General features: G+C 39.8%; 1 protein-coding gene across 1 annotated transcript in view; it reads left to right on the top strand.

Annotated features, from left to right (window-relative positions):
* The window catches only part of sf3b3 (splicing factor 3b, subunit 3), a 39,256-nt gene extending 25,148 nt beyond the window's left edge, over positions 1-14,108 (top strand). The window contains exons 20-27 of the mRNA XM_088339585.1: positions 4,174-4,379; positions 4,480-4,636; positions 5,822-5,947; positions 6,119-6,331; positions 6,615-6,713; positions 10,023-10,166; positions 10,247-10,351; positions 12,311-14,108. Of these exons, the coding sequence (XP_088195711.1) occupies positions 4,174-4,379; positions 4,480-4,636; positions 5,822-5,947; positions 6,119-6,331; positions 6,615-6,713; positions 10,023-10,166; positions 10,247-10,351; positions 12,311-12,451 (1,191 nt within the window). The 3' untranslated portion in view covers positions 12,452-14,108. The remainder of the gene's footprint in view (positions 1-4,173; positions 4,380-4,479; positions 4,637-5,821; positions 5,948-6,118; positions 6,332-6,614; positions 6,714-10,022; positions 10,167-10,246; positions 10,352-12,310) is intronic.
* The last annotated feature ends 1,348 nt before the right edge of the window (positions 14,109-15,456 follow it).

Here is a 15,456-nt window from a genome sequence, read left to right on the forward strand (position 1 = left end):
TCTCCAAAAAGTGTGGGAGAAACCAGAGCTTGACTTAATCAAGACTTATTTTGTCAAAATGATTATAATTACTATAATAACAACATGTTTTTATCAGAATCATAAAGCTGACATAAATATTGCAGAACATGCATAAGTACATGATTATGGGGTTAATTATAACGGCGTAAGTATATGATTATGGGTATGTTTATTAGGTAAAAAAGGTTTCTGGTATACTTTTTGCACACATGATTACCGAAGCTGTATGTTTTTGTGATTAGAACAAAAAGTGCACATAATAATACAGGTAACATCCGACTTAAGTCCTGCTCATCTTACGTCCACCCATACTTATTAACCCGGCCATCAGATGTTAATTTTGTCCAGCGCTTTCTCGTTTTTTTAATACGGTCTCGGCAGCATAAGGCTCCATTGTAAGGGATTAAAAAAAACATATCACGCATCCTTAAAAAAATATCACCTTTTCTTATGAAGTGGTATTTTCTGAGGAGTTTACATTAGTAGCTACGATAAATCAAAATTAATGAACAAATAATGATGCATAAAGCCCACGCACACCGGACTCCAACGGCATTTTGCTTGTGGCGTCAGGTGTGTGGAGAAACTTATTGGAGGAAAACGTTGCGGCGCCAATTATCAAACATGTTTGATAATTTTGTCACTCAGACATCAATGTGAAATGGTCCGAAAGGCAGCGTCGCTGAAAACTGCGTCAGGTTTGCAGGGGCACGTTGCCTTTGGAGTTTTTGAGTCAAAGGCGCAGAGGTCAAATTTCCTATGCTGTTGGCGTCAGTTGTTCGCAGTATTCAAGGAACTGCATTGAGCAACCATGGAGGTTTCTCATAGTAGTGCATGTGAAGCTGATTTATAGAAGCAACGTGCCAAAGGAGTAAAGAACATAACGGTAAAATATGTACACTAAGTTTATGGCTACCGCAGAAAACTACACAATGTTTCTCAATAAACACATTTGCTGACTGTGTCCGCAGCTGTCGGTCTCAATAAATGAGAGGGAATGCAGGGAAACATGGTTCTTCACTGTGCATATGACAATAAACACTTTGAATTGAGTTGAATTTAAAAATAGACTCATCACAGAAACATCCTAATCAGTCTGAAACAGGATACTGGGAAAATCAAAAGCCGGGGTAGCTCACTAAAGTCATCACGTTCAATAACAATGCACAACCATGGTCCTCTTGCATCCGTGAGGGTAGTAAATCCAACCCTGTAAAATATTTACACACTCCAAAACACCCAGTAATGCCGACAAATAAGAGAAAATCCGTCGAGCAGCATCTGCATTGATGGACGTTGCTTGTTGCTCGCTGTCTGTTTCGCTCCATAATTCCTGTTTACAAATACAGATTAGTAAAAAGTTATTTCCCCTTGATGCTTTTAATGTACGTTTATGTTTTGTAGCATCATAAATTTTGTTATCTTCTTTTGAATCTCTTGGGGCTGAGGTTTTGGCTTGATTCCTAACCACTTATCCATTTTTCCTGTGTTCTCTGTGCGTCTACTTTGGAAAATTATATGCAAATGCACGACCTGATAACGCTCGGGAAAGTCCGGAAGCACGAAGTTAGGCTTCTGATTGGCTGCTGATTATGCAAATTGCCAAAATTTCCAAACCGAACGAAGATTTCAAAATCTGAATTAAGCAAACGTTTGAGTTGAAAAAAAAAAAAAAAAATTTCCCCTTGAAAGAGTGGTCGGCCACCTGGGCGGAGACGTTTTGTAAGTTGTACACCCGACGTAAAATATGCGCGCCCCGGGCGTCCGGGCAGACGTTATTTCAGACACTGCTTTTATGTGCGCCTTAGAGTCATGACAATACAGTAAATTGGCGTAATGGCACAAACACATGCAACATTCATATCAACCGTAATGCACAGCACTCGGGGAAGTTCAGAAGCCCATACAATCACAACTTGTTGTATACATTGTGATCCATGGATATCTATCTATCTCTCTATCTACATCGTGCTCCATGTTTGAGAACTTTATCATTAATTGGTGAGCTCTGATGCCTTGCACTCATTATGGAAAGGTAGAGAAGAGTCATGACCAGGTTGTAGTCTTCCATACTATTTGAAAAAATATTAATATGTATAACAAGGTACATATGTGCTTGGAATCTCTATTGAGTTGTGCTACTATGATTAAAACAAATTATAATAATGAACAGAAATAAATTCTTAGATTTTGACAAGTTGTGTCGACTGATTGAATATTATAGCGTGACTCCAAGTGGTTGATAATAAGGTTTATTTTTATCGCTATCAGGCCGATGACAGTGACGTCATAGTATGCTAACAGTTTGACGACCATACCCCTGAGGACTAACATATTTTCCGGACTATAAGGCGCACAGGAGCACAAGTCCCATTTTTTGGGGAAATATATTTGATAAATCGAACACCAAAACCATTCACGTCATCCTAAAAGGTAATTTAAAAATAAAGAGCCACGGGCTGAATACATTCGTAGTTTCTGAACGTAACATTAAATAATTTGTACGCCTGTTAATATCAGTAATCTGATATTCAGATAACGCTAGCATAAAGAACATACTTAACAAACTATAGGTTTGATTCCAAATCACTAAATCCGAATACATTTTCATCCTCTGTGTCATGGTAGTGATGCACCGCTTCCTCTTTTCACATGTGCGTCTCTTACAACAGATGTCCTTCTGCTCTTTGACAGTAACTAACAAGTGTAACGTGTCGTTTTGAGGAGGGTTGTGGGTCACTCCTTAGTGTAGAAAAATACACATAGAACACGTGCGACTTTTTGGGTGAGCGACACAGTCGGCATTCATTTATTGAACACACAACAACTCCACAGCTAACTCTCACTCTTGCGACACCGGGCTCCCCGCCTTCCTCATTTATGACGCACCTCACTTTCTGCGCCTACACATGCTTTCCAACCTCTTTTTTTCCTCTTTTTTTAGCTTTATATTTTACAATTAGCAGCTTGTAATATGGAATACGGTATATGATTTTCGTTTTGGGTGCCATTTTGTCTTCTCAGTTGTTTTTATAATTTACTGGTGTGTGCCGAAAACTGTCCCCCCGCGTGAAATGGTCACAAAGGACGTGAGATTTGGATTTTATGAACGACGGTGCACAACATGAGAGAATGGGCTCCTTTCAGTATTAACAGGAACAGGCTTTGTCCTCCCTCTGTGTGAAAAATAATGTTAGCCTGGAGCCGTGTAGACACGGGGTCACCAATGATAAACACTTGAACATCAAAACAATTTTTCCCACAGCTTGGTTTATTTCTAATAAAAATGTGGTTGGTACATTGCCTTGTGGCAAGCAAGAGACATTGGGCAGCTGGGTTGAATTCGTTTTAATGATGTTTGACAATTTTTATGGACAGCTGTTGCAGCGTGCAATACGTTATGACTTCTGTGCAAACCAAACAATTCCAAAATATGTCAGTTCGTGTCTATCCTTAAATTAAACATTGCAAGTGGAGACCTTGTTTCCTGCTCAACTATCCGCCAATTGCCTGAATTCACATTTAGTTTAGTCTATATTTAAACCGTGTTTCCGTTGTAACTACAAAGCTTTGTATAGTTCAATGTTTGTCTGTCTGGGCAAAGTGGCCCGTATTTATTCGTTAAGGGCATTATTTTGGACGTTCTTTCTTCCTTCAGCTGTCAAGGTTCCTGGTTATCTTTTCTGGCAAAAATTATAAAAGTATTTTCCATACAAACTTGTGACTTTAATTGTATTGTGATGATGTTTTTCTAATGGTGACTGCTGAATAAAGTACAATAGATCAAAAGCATGTTAATAAGAGAGATCAATGTTTTTCTGATATGGAGCATAAAGTCAACTACATTTTGGCATTCTTTTTACATATATTGTGGTTGCTTGCAAAAACAAATAATGCATTATCACGTTACATTTACAGCTCCTTAATTGCTTTAGTAGTCTTTCTTTTTCACACACAGCCTTCTATTTGTCATGTCACAATGCATAGCATGCTTGAGGGTGAAAGACACGGAAAGTAAAAACTACATTATCTATGTTAAACTGAGTATGATTGCACTAAATGCAATCATGTTGATTTAATAGACAAACCAACAGAGTTTATGCTTTTGCCTGATGCATTTTTATGTTTCCGTTGTCGGTCTTGCACATTCAGGAAATGGTGGAGGCTGCAGGAGAGGACGAACGAGAGCTAGCTGCTGAAATGGCCGCTGCTTTCCTCAATGAGAATCTTCCAGAAGCCATTTTTGGTTCGCCAAAAGCTGGTGCCGGGCATTGGGCCTCGCTGGTGCGGCTGATCAACCCTATTCAGGGTAAAACACTTGACCAAGTGCAACTGGAACAAAAAGAAGCTGCTTTTAGGTATATTTTGTTTGTATGAGACAGTAATTTATGTGTCATTATTTTGATAACCCTAATGCACATTTTTAGTTCTAATAATTCATGTTTTTGTGCCTGTTAGTGTGGCAGTTTGCCGATTCCACAATGCAGGGGATGACTGGTATGTCCTGGTAGGTGTGGCCAAAGATATGATCCTCAACCCAAAAACAGACGAGGGTGGCTTCATCTACACCTACCGCCTCACTGCCGGTGGTGAAAAGCTTGAGTTTGTGCACAAGGTGACGGTTGCGTTATCTGCATATTAGAAGTTTCATTGCCGGTGCTTATATTGAGTAGAGAATGGGTGCATTTGATTCGCTGTAAAATGTATCAATTGGTTACAATTGAGTGATCTTACATTCGTAATCTGGGTTTGATCCCTGGTGCCACCATTAATAGGCAATATTGTCTGGGATAAGTATCAAATTCAGTAGACATTTCCAATTTTCTCCCTATATATATGTAAATGATCTGCATTTATCTAGCGCTTTTCAAGCCACTGAAGACCTCCCAAAGCACTTTACAATGTGCTTCACACTTACCATATCACACACACACACAGATAGCAGCGTCAGCCATGCAAGGCAACTACCTGATAGCATAGCCATATCATTTCCTCCGGATTATGCAAATGTATCCTAAAAGTTAGTAAAAAAGGGTCTAGGGGCATTAGGGATTCAGCGCCTTGCCCAAGGACACTTCAACATATAACAGGCAGGAGCCACAAATCGAACCTGCGACCTCTTGATCCCAAGACAAGCGCTTTACCTCCTGAGCTACTGCCGCCCTAAGTGCATGGGACCTTAAGGGGCATGTTCAAATTTTATATATATACATATATATATATATATATATACAGGATAATGAGTATTGATATATTATTTAGATAAGACTGTTGAAGACAAGCAAGACATGTACTGAATGAATACATTTTGATTTTGTATTTTCCCTCGATCTTGAGGTTGACCTAATTTGAACAATACGTTTTTTTGTGTTAAATATGTGTGGCTTTTGTACATGTTTTTTACTGCCATGACTTACATCATGTGGCTTTTAAGGGCTTTCCCTGCTTAATGTGTCTGGAGTTAGTCATCAGTGTCTGCGTTTAAAATTCAGATTTGAGTTGATTACACAGATTTATACATTTAATGGACAAGAGACAAAGAAAATGCGAGAAAAAATAATAGATGTAAAGAATTAGCCAAAGTGTGATGAAAGTTTGACATAGATTAACTTACACAATAGTTTTGCCTGTATTTTGAATGGAAAAAAAACTAACATCTAGAAATGGAGCATTTACATCAATGAGGATATCGAGCCAAGGTGTTGTGTGTTGGCATAGTCTTTAAAAACAGGAAATGTTTTGCAACAACTGTTTTACTCTCATCGAAAAATAATCAATACCCCTGTTTTCCCTTCAACAGACACCAGTAGAGCATGTGCCACTAGCCATTGCCCCGTTCCAGGGGCGGGCCTTGATTGGAGTCGGGAAACTCCTAAGAATTTATGACATGGGCAAAAAGAAACTGCTGCGGAAGTGTGAGAACAAGGTGTGTAGCCTAAAACAACACAATTTGTGGCCACTTCAACCAAAAGCTTTGCAATGGAAAGCAATTATGAAACTTAGTGTTTCTTTCTCAATGCATATTTGGCAACACTGGCAGGGATATTAGTTGAAATGTACGGTGTGCCATCTTCAGTCTCACTTTTTCTCTCTTTAGCATATACCCAATCTGGTGACTGGAATCCATCCCATTGGCCAGCGTGTGGTGGTCTCAGACGTCCAGGAAAGTCTTTTCTGGGTCCGCTACAGGCGAAACGAGAACCAGCTCATCATTTTTGCCGACGATACGTGTCCCCGCTGGGTAACAACAGCGTGTCTGCTCGACTACGACACCATGGCCTCTGCTGACAAGTTTGGCAACATCACCATAGTGAGTACCGTAAAATTGGGACTATAGAGAGAACCTGATTATAAGCAGCACCCAGTACATTTTGTGGATGCAAGCCGAGCCGCAGAGTTGATAGCTTGGGGGAAAAGTTGCAGCTTATTTGACTGAGTTTTTCGATAGTAGACTACTTTAGAGGCCCTCCGTGTGGAACACGTCATCCAAACATGTGGTTTAAAAATGCTTTCAGTCCTTTAATTTACCATATATAATGCATACAAACTGTCCAACATACACTCTTCCCTTTAATGTACTATTTACATTTCAGGTGCGTCTTCCTCCCAACACCAGTGATGATGTGGATGAGGATCCAACTGGCAACAAGGCCTTATGGGACAGAGGGCTTCTCAATGGAGCTTCACAAAAGGTACTGTGCATAAGTTTTAACCTTTATGTTATTGTACAGGCTTTAATTTTAGTCAGAAGAGTAAATTTAGTTTTTTCAGAGTATGTTTTTGTTATACTCCTGTGTGTATGCTAATGCCAATATTGACTGCTTTCTTATGTGATTGATATTCCAGTCTGGAATTTACAGTACATTACGTTGCCAACTAAGTCTTAGTCATAACTACAGAAAAACATTTTACCTTATGAAAAGCTGTTATTTTGGTATCACCTACATTTGTCGACAAATTGGCATATTTGAAAAAGGATTGTGTGGATTTATCGCTCATGCTAGCATTTGCAACGCCGGCTGGTCACCCAAGCAGGAGTACGATTGAGCTATATTGTATAAGGAAGCAATACCAAACATTAGAGAACACATCTTGTGATTGTAAGCCTTTTCATACTAACATTAAGGCATTAATAGGATTACATAAAATGTTTAATGCAAGAGTGATGTCTCATCTCGTAAATGTAATTTTGATGGAGACAATTTTCACCCAGAGGTATGACACTCTGTAACGAAAACTAATCTTCAGGCATTGCGACAAGTCCCATCCTGTGTTGTACCTGCATTGTGTTCAAACTCTAATATTAAAAGTAAAATGTCTGGCATCTGAATGTTTCTTTTTGAAAAGAGGATGTTCTTAATGTTTGAAGTTAAAGTACTGTACTTTCACGAATATAAGGCGCACCGGGTTGTAAGGAGTACCCCACAAAAATAGTTTTTTTGTCCTATATTTTCCATACATTAGGCGCATCGGACTGAAGGGGGTAAAGTGGGAACTTCAACAAAACAGTCAGATAATTCAGTCAAACTTATTAATCCCTTTACATTCTAACGGCTCGCAAAGAAGCAAATGCGTGTCTCAGACACGTACGGACACGGTGTCTGTACTATGTAACCAATTACTCAAATGCATCTTTCCACATATCATTAGGAAGGGTAAACTCTTGGATCTCAAGAAATGCCAACCGTTTCTTAGTTTCTATTTTGTTTTTTGCTGGCAGCTGTCCGGACAGCAAAGTAAGAATTTCATTGTGCAGGAAAACGTGGTTCTTTACTGTGCATATGAAAAATAACACTTTGAATTCAATTGAAAAAAAAAGACTTATAACAGAAACATCAAGATCAGTCTGACACAGGATACTGGGAAAATATAAAGCCAGGGTAGCTCATCAAAGTCGTCTCGCAGCCATCAAGTTCAATAATAAATCACAACCATGGTCCTCTCACATCTGTGAGTGCAGTAAATCAAACCGTGTAAAATATTGAAACTCGAATACACGCAAGTGCCGACAAAAGAAAAATCCCCCGAGAAGCATCTACATCGATGGGTGTTCCTTGTTTGTAAGCTTTCTGTTTAGCCCCCATAATTCCTGTTTGCAAATACAGACTACTAAAAAATATTTTCTCTAGGCCGTAGAGCAACCTAACTGTTATTCACATTTTTTTCGGCCAATTGCAGGCTTTGTTTTGCCCCGTTTTAGCCTATGCAAGCCTGTAAATGCTAAAAAGGACCTGCCTCCTTTACCTCCGAATAACTTTAGCCAATCTCGTCGGCGGCTGCTTGCCTTAGTTGCGAGACCTTGCGACTCAATATTGATCCATATATAAGGCCCACCGTATTACAAGGCGCATTGTCAGCTATTTAAAAAAAATAGTATTTTCGGTGCACCTTATAGTTGTGAAAATACGGTACCTAACAACTATAGTGCAAGTATGACTGAGGAAAAACATTCACGGTAATGGGTGAAGACAGTGCAAGGAATGATTCACTCGGACTGGGGATTGTAGCAAAACACCTGTTGAAATTGGTTTTAAGTGAGTAATTGTCATTTTTGAAACGCTAAAAGCACCAAAAATTTGTTTCACTTGAGAATGTCTCTTTGAACTCACTCCATTTCGGACGATGTTCACAAATGAGAAGAGCCGGTACCGGCCAATTTTTCCATTTTGACTCATTTGTAAAGGCGGCTAGAAAATGTAGATTTGTATAGCTCCACAGCCACGGGACATCTTAAAAGAGCTTCGAGCTTTTATAATTGTTTAGTAAACAACAGTTCTTGAACATTGCTAAGTTTCTTGAAAATACTGGTTTCCAAGAAAACTTCTGAGAAAAACATCTGTTTTTGCTTTTTTTTTTTTTTGCATTTGTGATACACCCAATATCTAAAAAAAGGTCTTCAATAAACACAAGGCCACTTTGCTTGCAAAATAACGATTTTGGTCACCATGGCGACAATGTTCCTGCTGATGTGCATTTAGCGTCATCCCTCTCGGCTATGACAATGACATAGGGACTTTTTAATTTTTCTTAAAAGGAAAAATGTTTCGTTTGTACTTATCCATATGTTTGCCTTTATCACACTGCTTTACTACGTACTTGCCATATAGGACTGCCTACACATTCACTGGGCACAAAAGCAAAATTAGGAAGTAAGGGCTCTCTCTGGACAAAGATCTGATGGTAAATGGTCTGCATTTATATAGCGCTTTTCAAGTAAATTAGGACCTCCCAAAGCGCTTTACAATGTGCTCCACACTTACCCATTCACACACACTAATAGCAGCCATGCAATGCGCCGACCCGCTTATCAATCAATCAACACTCCTTTAATATTTTGGATCTTTTTAAATTCTGAAAATCATTTCCATAGGCTTGATACTTACTGGTGAGTTGTGCCAAAACTTATATTAGCTGTTTAAGATATAAGCAGAACATTTATTTTTACGTTTACATTTTAAGTTTGAAACAACACAGTTGGGTCATTTAAAAATAAAAAAACTCCCTTAATGGATTTATATGGTTTCCAAAAAAAGAAACCGGTCCGCATAATGGAAAAGTATGTGGAAAAATTATCATTATATTTGGAAAGATTTCATTTAAAAAAATCTGACAAAGCTTGAAATCTATCCTGAAACTTGATGAAATGGGCTTGTTACAAGTTTTTAATAGACACAACTGTGAATCCTCAATTTCAACCTTATTTATTGTGTCTTTGTGCCGCTAATGTCGGACCTTAACATATCTAAAAATATTTTTTACCCTCAATTAAATCTTTGGCTATGTGCCCTGTTTTTTTCCATCTCAACTGTTTGCCACATGGCCAAAGGGCTATGTGCAGTGAAGAAGCATGAGGATGTTTTGGTTTATATGAGCATTTTCATCAGAGTGTGACACATTTAGGGAATACAAATTTTGCCACCAATTTTTTGCTTGCCAGCCACACTTAACCAGATGACTCGGTCATTTGAGGTCCAGCACGAACTCTTGTACTTGTTTTCCAGGCTGACGTGATCGTCAACTACCACATAGGGGAGACCATTCTGTCCCTGCAGAAAACAACGCTAATCCCAGGAGGATCAGAGTCACTGGTCTACACCACCCTGTCTGGAGGAATTGGAATACTTGTCCCGTTTACTTCTCATGAGGTAAGAACACCTCAATTTTACATCGTGTTATTCTGATTTGTTTGCAAATGAGGAGTTATGTCACTCTTGTTTTTGTCCAGGATCATGATTTCTTTCAGCATTTAGAGATGCACATGCGCTCAGAGTTCCCACCAATCTGTGGAAGAGACCATCTCAGCTTTAGGTCCTATTATTTCCCCGTCAAGGTGAGTATACCAACATAACAAATACATTCAGAACATTTGCCCTTGCCACAAAAAGGCTTTGTATGTTGGACTAGTCCACAAGTGACAAACTCGAGGCTCGTACACCAAATATGGCCCGCCACATTATGTTATGTGGCACGTGTGAGTTTAAAGTCAAGTTACATTTATTTGTATAGCCCTTATTCACAAAAGGTCTCAAAAGACTGCACAGGTTACAATCACACCATCCCCTAATCTTAAACCAACATGCGGGCAAGGAAAAACTAAATAACTAACTTTTGGATGCAGTGTTTGTGACGAATATTTAATGAATTCAGAGTCACTTTTCATAAAGTTGTAGTTGGAATGATCTTACATACCAGTTGTATTTAGCTAGGAGTATAAGGTTCATCAGGCCATTTGAAGACAGCCGTTACGCTGGTGTGAAAATGAGTTTGACACCCGGAAGCCAGACATTTCAGAATGATCCTTAAGTACGCAATACAAGCGCTCCCCTACTTCACACGATTGTTCGTAAGTTGATTTTGTTAGTAAGTTGCTTTAGTGCTATATTTTGTATGGAATGTATTTTTAAGGTTTGTATAAGTATGTTTAAGGCTCGTATAAGTAACCTGTATTGTTTTGTACTGAAAAATAAACATTTAATGAAACAATATGCTCTATAAAGATAAAAAAAGTTAAGTTTAACTTATTTTGAAAGATGGACTTGAAGAGTTGGGCAACCTCCTCTTCGATTCAACCACTTTCACAACAGCATCATTCTTTCTTATTCCACTTTCATTTCAGATTAAACGGCTCGCTTCTTCTTTACACTTTACACCAACCATGTTGAATGGATGCATGAGATATTAAGCAATAAAAATGTCACAGTTCTTAGCGTGCTGGAGATAGTATAGACATCGACAGTATAGAATGTTTACACACGAACTGGGAAGAGGAAGCCAGACTTCTTCGTGTTGGATGCTGGGTGACCTCTCACAGCGCCACCAAACGCTGGTAGCGGCGGAAAGAAGCGCTACAATAATGTCCTCGGAAAAAGGTGCACGATGCAAAATCTAACGGCAATGTCCAGCTATTTTTCGACATCCCGAAAAAAAACGTTTTTTGTAACTTGAATGTTCGTAAGTAGGGGAGCGTCTGTAGTCGTTTACGAGAAAATTATTTTGACACTTAAATCCTCTACTGTCCAGCATTTCATTTGTTTTTGCTGTGATGAAAAATGTAAAATAGGCTTTGTAAATCCAAGTTCACCTATAAATGGGTACTGTGCATTTCTGGCTAAGTGGGAAATATCAGTTGAAAACCGGGCAGTTTTCCAAATTTTCAGGTGTCTAACCATCCTGTCGAACTGTGGTGTCATCATTCTTATTTTAGTTGGAAAACCTATTCTGACGGGGCAAGCCAAGTAAATTAATGGCATAAGAAGTGTGCCTTAGCTTTGGGCTGGGGGTCTTTTCGGAGGATCAAAATAAAATTATGAATTATTGAAATGTGACTTTGTTTAATAGAGCCCAAATTTCATTCCAAACCTCCAAAAAGATTAATATTAGTGTGTTGAAGAAATGCACGTACTCGTGAATGAGCAGATTGAGGCTGCCACATGACTTCATGCCAGGAGATGGCGACAGGGAGTAACTGTTTCTATCTGCGTACAGCACTTTTAAACGGCGTGTCCATGCTTTTTTTTTAGTAAAATAACATCGGGCTGGATTTCGCCATTGTTCTGGTTGATGCAAGTACAGCGAGAGTGGGTGCTTTCCGAGTAGCGCCTGGCTTCGCTGACATCCAGTGGACATATTTAAAATTACACCTTTTTCTCTCGTGCTTCTTTCAGCATTGTCTTTTGGGCCACAAAATTGGTGGGCCACGAGTTTGACATGTGTATAGAGGCGAAAAGGTTTGGGGAGGGAGGTGCACAGAAGACTGGCAACTTCATGCTTGTTGTTTGTGTGCTTGCAGAACGTGATCGACGGGGACCTGTGCGAGCAATTTAACAGCATGGAGCCTCACAAACAGAAAAGTGTTGCCGAAGAGCTGGACAGAACGCCGCCAGAAGTCTCCAAGAAACTAGAGGACATCCGCACACGCTACGCATTCTAAATGCTGACCACAAGCTTGACAAATTCGAATTCTATCTAAAATCGATCATGCTATTTTTTATCGTATTGGACTTGACGTGAACTTAAGAGAACATCGAAATCATGTCTGCCCTTTCACTTAAAGTAGAAGGAGCCTTTATTCAGACAGTTGTTGCTTTCTCACATCTTGCAATGTAAAATTACCGTATTTTCCACACTATATGGCGCGCCGAATTATAAGACCTACCCCAAAAAAAGTATTTCATTTATAAGTCGCACTATGGCAAGTGCAGCCGTATTTATATCCGTTGCGCATTTTATACACTTGCGGTATATATTACTGCAATGGTTGATAAGTCAAAAAAATGTCACTGGGCAAAATCACAAACATTGTATTCAACGGTAATGGAACCCAGGTCACGTCAGTGAGAGCGTAGAAACATAACTACGAAACAACTAGTGTAGGTGTGGTCAACCTGGTCCTCGAGAGCTGCATGTCCTGCATGTTTTTTGTGTTTCTCTGCTCCAATACGGGTGATTCCTATCATTCATTATCATTATCAAGCTCCCACACAACTTGCTGACAAGCTGAAAGTTTGCATCACCTTTATTGGATCAGAGAGACTCCAAAAATATGGAGGACATGTGGCTCTCAAGGACCGGCCTAGTGAAACAGATGACATATGAACAGGCAATAGTTTATCTCATTATTACACTATTTTTTTTACTCACCGTGCCAGAAACTAATTGTCCCGAAAGAGATAAATAAACGCAAAAATAAAGTCAGATTCATCGTCAAATCCCTCGTCATGCTTTTTTTCCCTGCTTCTTGAGCAAGACTTTGATCTTTTTTTTTTTTTACCATTCTCTAGATTTTATCTCTGGTCCCTGAGTAAAAATAGTGTGATATTGAGATAATATTGAATGCCTTTTCCTTTTTTCATCTGATCCATTGGTGGTTTAGTAATTTAGTGTCATAACTCTCACCGCTGCAACTTGGGTTTGATACCTGTGTCATACATAATTTTGCAATTTTGGTCAACTTTGTTCTTCGATTGATCAATTATTGCACAAACATGGTAATATACCGTAATACCTCTTGTCTTAACGCATACAGGTATGTATAATGTATGCATTTCTAATCTTGTCCAAGGCGAAGTAAGGGGGTCACCCCTCATAGTCCGTAAAATACGGTAGTTGAGTTAATGTGCAGATAAAGTGCATTCTACCCTCATGTCAAGCAATATACCTACCGTCACAAATACTGGTTATTACTATACTTACAAAAGTATAGCTATTTCCTATATTTTTACAGGCTTTCTCTTTAGTGTGACCCAAAAACCGCATATTTGGCAATGGCTGCTCTCAACATTTTATTTTATGCGTTCTCGGTTTCCGTTTTATCACGATACAAACCAAAAGAATCACAAAATTTCCTGTCTGCGGTGCGGAAGTTGGCCTTTTGCCAAATATTTGGTGTAAAGTGTAGAAAAAAATGTCTGGTAGACGGAACGCACCTTGAACGATTGAGTGTTGTCTTGGTCAAGCCTGTAAATTTCCCCACCTCGACCACAAACGTTTCGGGCAAGTTTCTGGGCAACTTGTAGAAAATGCAAGCATTTGTGGCTTACTCTAGGGAAGTCTTTTTGTAAATAAACGTTTTTTTACTTCACAAAATACTGAATGTTCTGTATTTCCAAGATCAACCGTATCAAAAACGTTTACTTACAGTTCAAGTCATGTCACATCTCATCTCATTAGCCGTACCGCTTATCCTCATTAGGGTCGCGGGGGGGCTGGAGCCCATCCCAGCCATCTCCAGGCAGTGGGCAGGGGACACCCTGAACTGGTTGACAACTCATTTCCTCATTCACATCTAGGGACAATTTGGACCGGCCAGTTCACCTGAAATGCATGATTTTGGAACGTGGGAGGAAACCGGAGTGCCCAGAGGAAACCCACGCAAGCACGGGGAGAGCATACAAACTCCGCACAGAAAGTCTGGAGCTGGATTTGAACCCACGACAGGTTCCCATGACATGAACTGTGCCGCACAAGCGCTAACCACTGCGCCGCCGTGGTAACAAAAACACAAACTGTGTTAAAAGATTGTTTAAGCCTCGTGAAGATGGCCTGAAGCAGAATAAGTCCCACAATAGTGGTACAGAAATAGCACGAGACACCAAACAAAACGCATCTTTGTTTCTTGGTGGTGCCTAAAAATGACCTAGAAATAGTGTGTCCAGTGGGAAAACGTTAAAATGATAGGGAAAATGCATGACGTGTAAAACGTAGGAAATGTAATGTAACAGAAAAAGGGAAGTTTGAAAACAGCGGGGTCTCTCTTCCGTGTCTGGACTTTGAAGCTGAAATGAGAATGGTTGATATGACTTCTGAGCAACTGATGTCCGTTTTCAGTGTAGCCGACTCTTGAATGGGGAAAGCAGGTGACAGGGGGGCGGCAGTAGCTCAGGAGGTAGATCGTCTTGGGATCAAGGGATCCCAGTTCGAATCCCGGCTCGTCCGTGTTACATGTCAAAGTGTCCTTGGGTAAGACACTGAACCCCTGATACCCCCAATAAGCAGGTTAGCGCCTTACATGGCTGCAAGGCCGCTAAATTATTATTGGTAATATACTGATTTAAAGGGATAACCACAAACCTGTCTTTTTTCATTTTCTCCTTTTATACTTCCTTTTTTTCTTAACTTTTGTTATGCACCATAATAATTCGTAATGTAATGCATCAAAGCAAGTGAGCTGTTTAAAAGCCGGCTCTCTTTAATGAGTTGAGCCGAAAAAGCCGGTTCTCTAAAAAGAGACGGACTTCCTTTCACTACACAACTACCACGATATGATGCATGATGGGAAATCCCCAGACAGCAGACGCATGCGCACAGTAGCATCAAACACGGGCGGCAGTAGCTCAGGAGGTAGAGCGCTCGTCTTGGGATCAAGGGATCCCAGATCGAATCCCGGCTCGTCCGTGTTACATGTCAAAGTGTCCTTGGGTAAGACACTGAACCCCA

The sequence above is a fragment of the Urocampus carinirostris genome, chromosome 7, assembly GCF_059441175.1.
Source record: "Urocampus carinirostris isolate Australia breed hairy pipefish chromosome 7, RoL_Ucar_1.0, whole genome shotgun sequence".
In the NCBI taxonomy this organism is placed as follows: Eukaryota; Metazoa; Chordata; class Actinopteri; order Syngnathiformes; family Syngnathidae; genus Urocampus; species Urocampus carinirostris.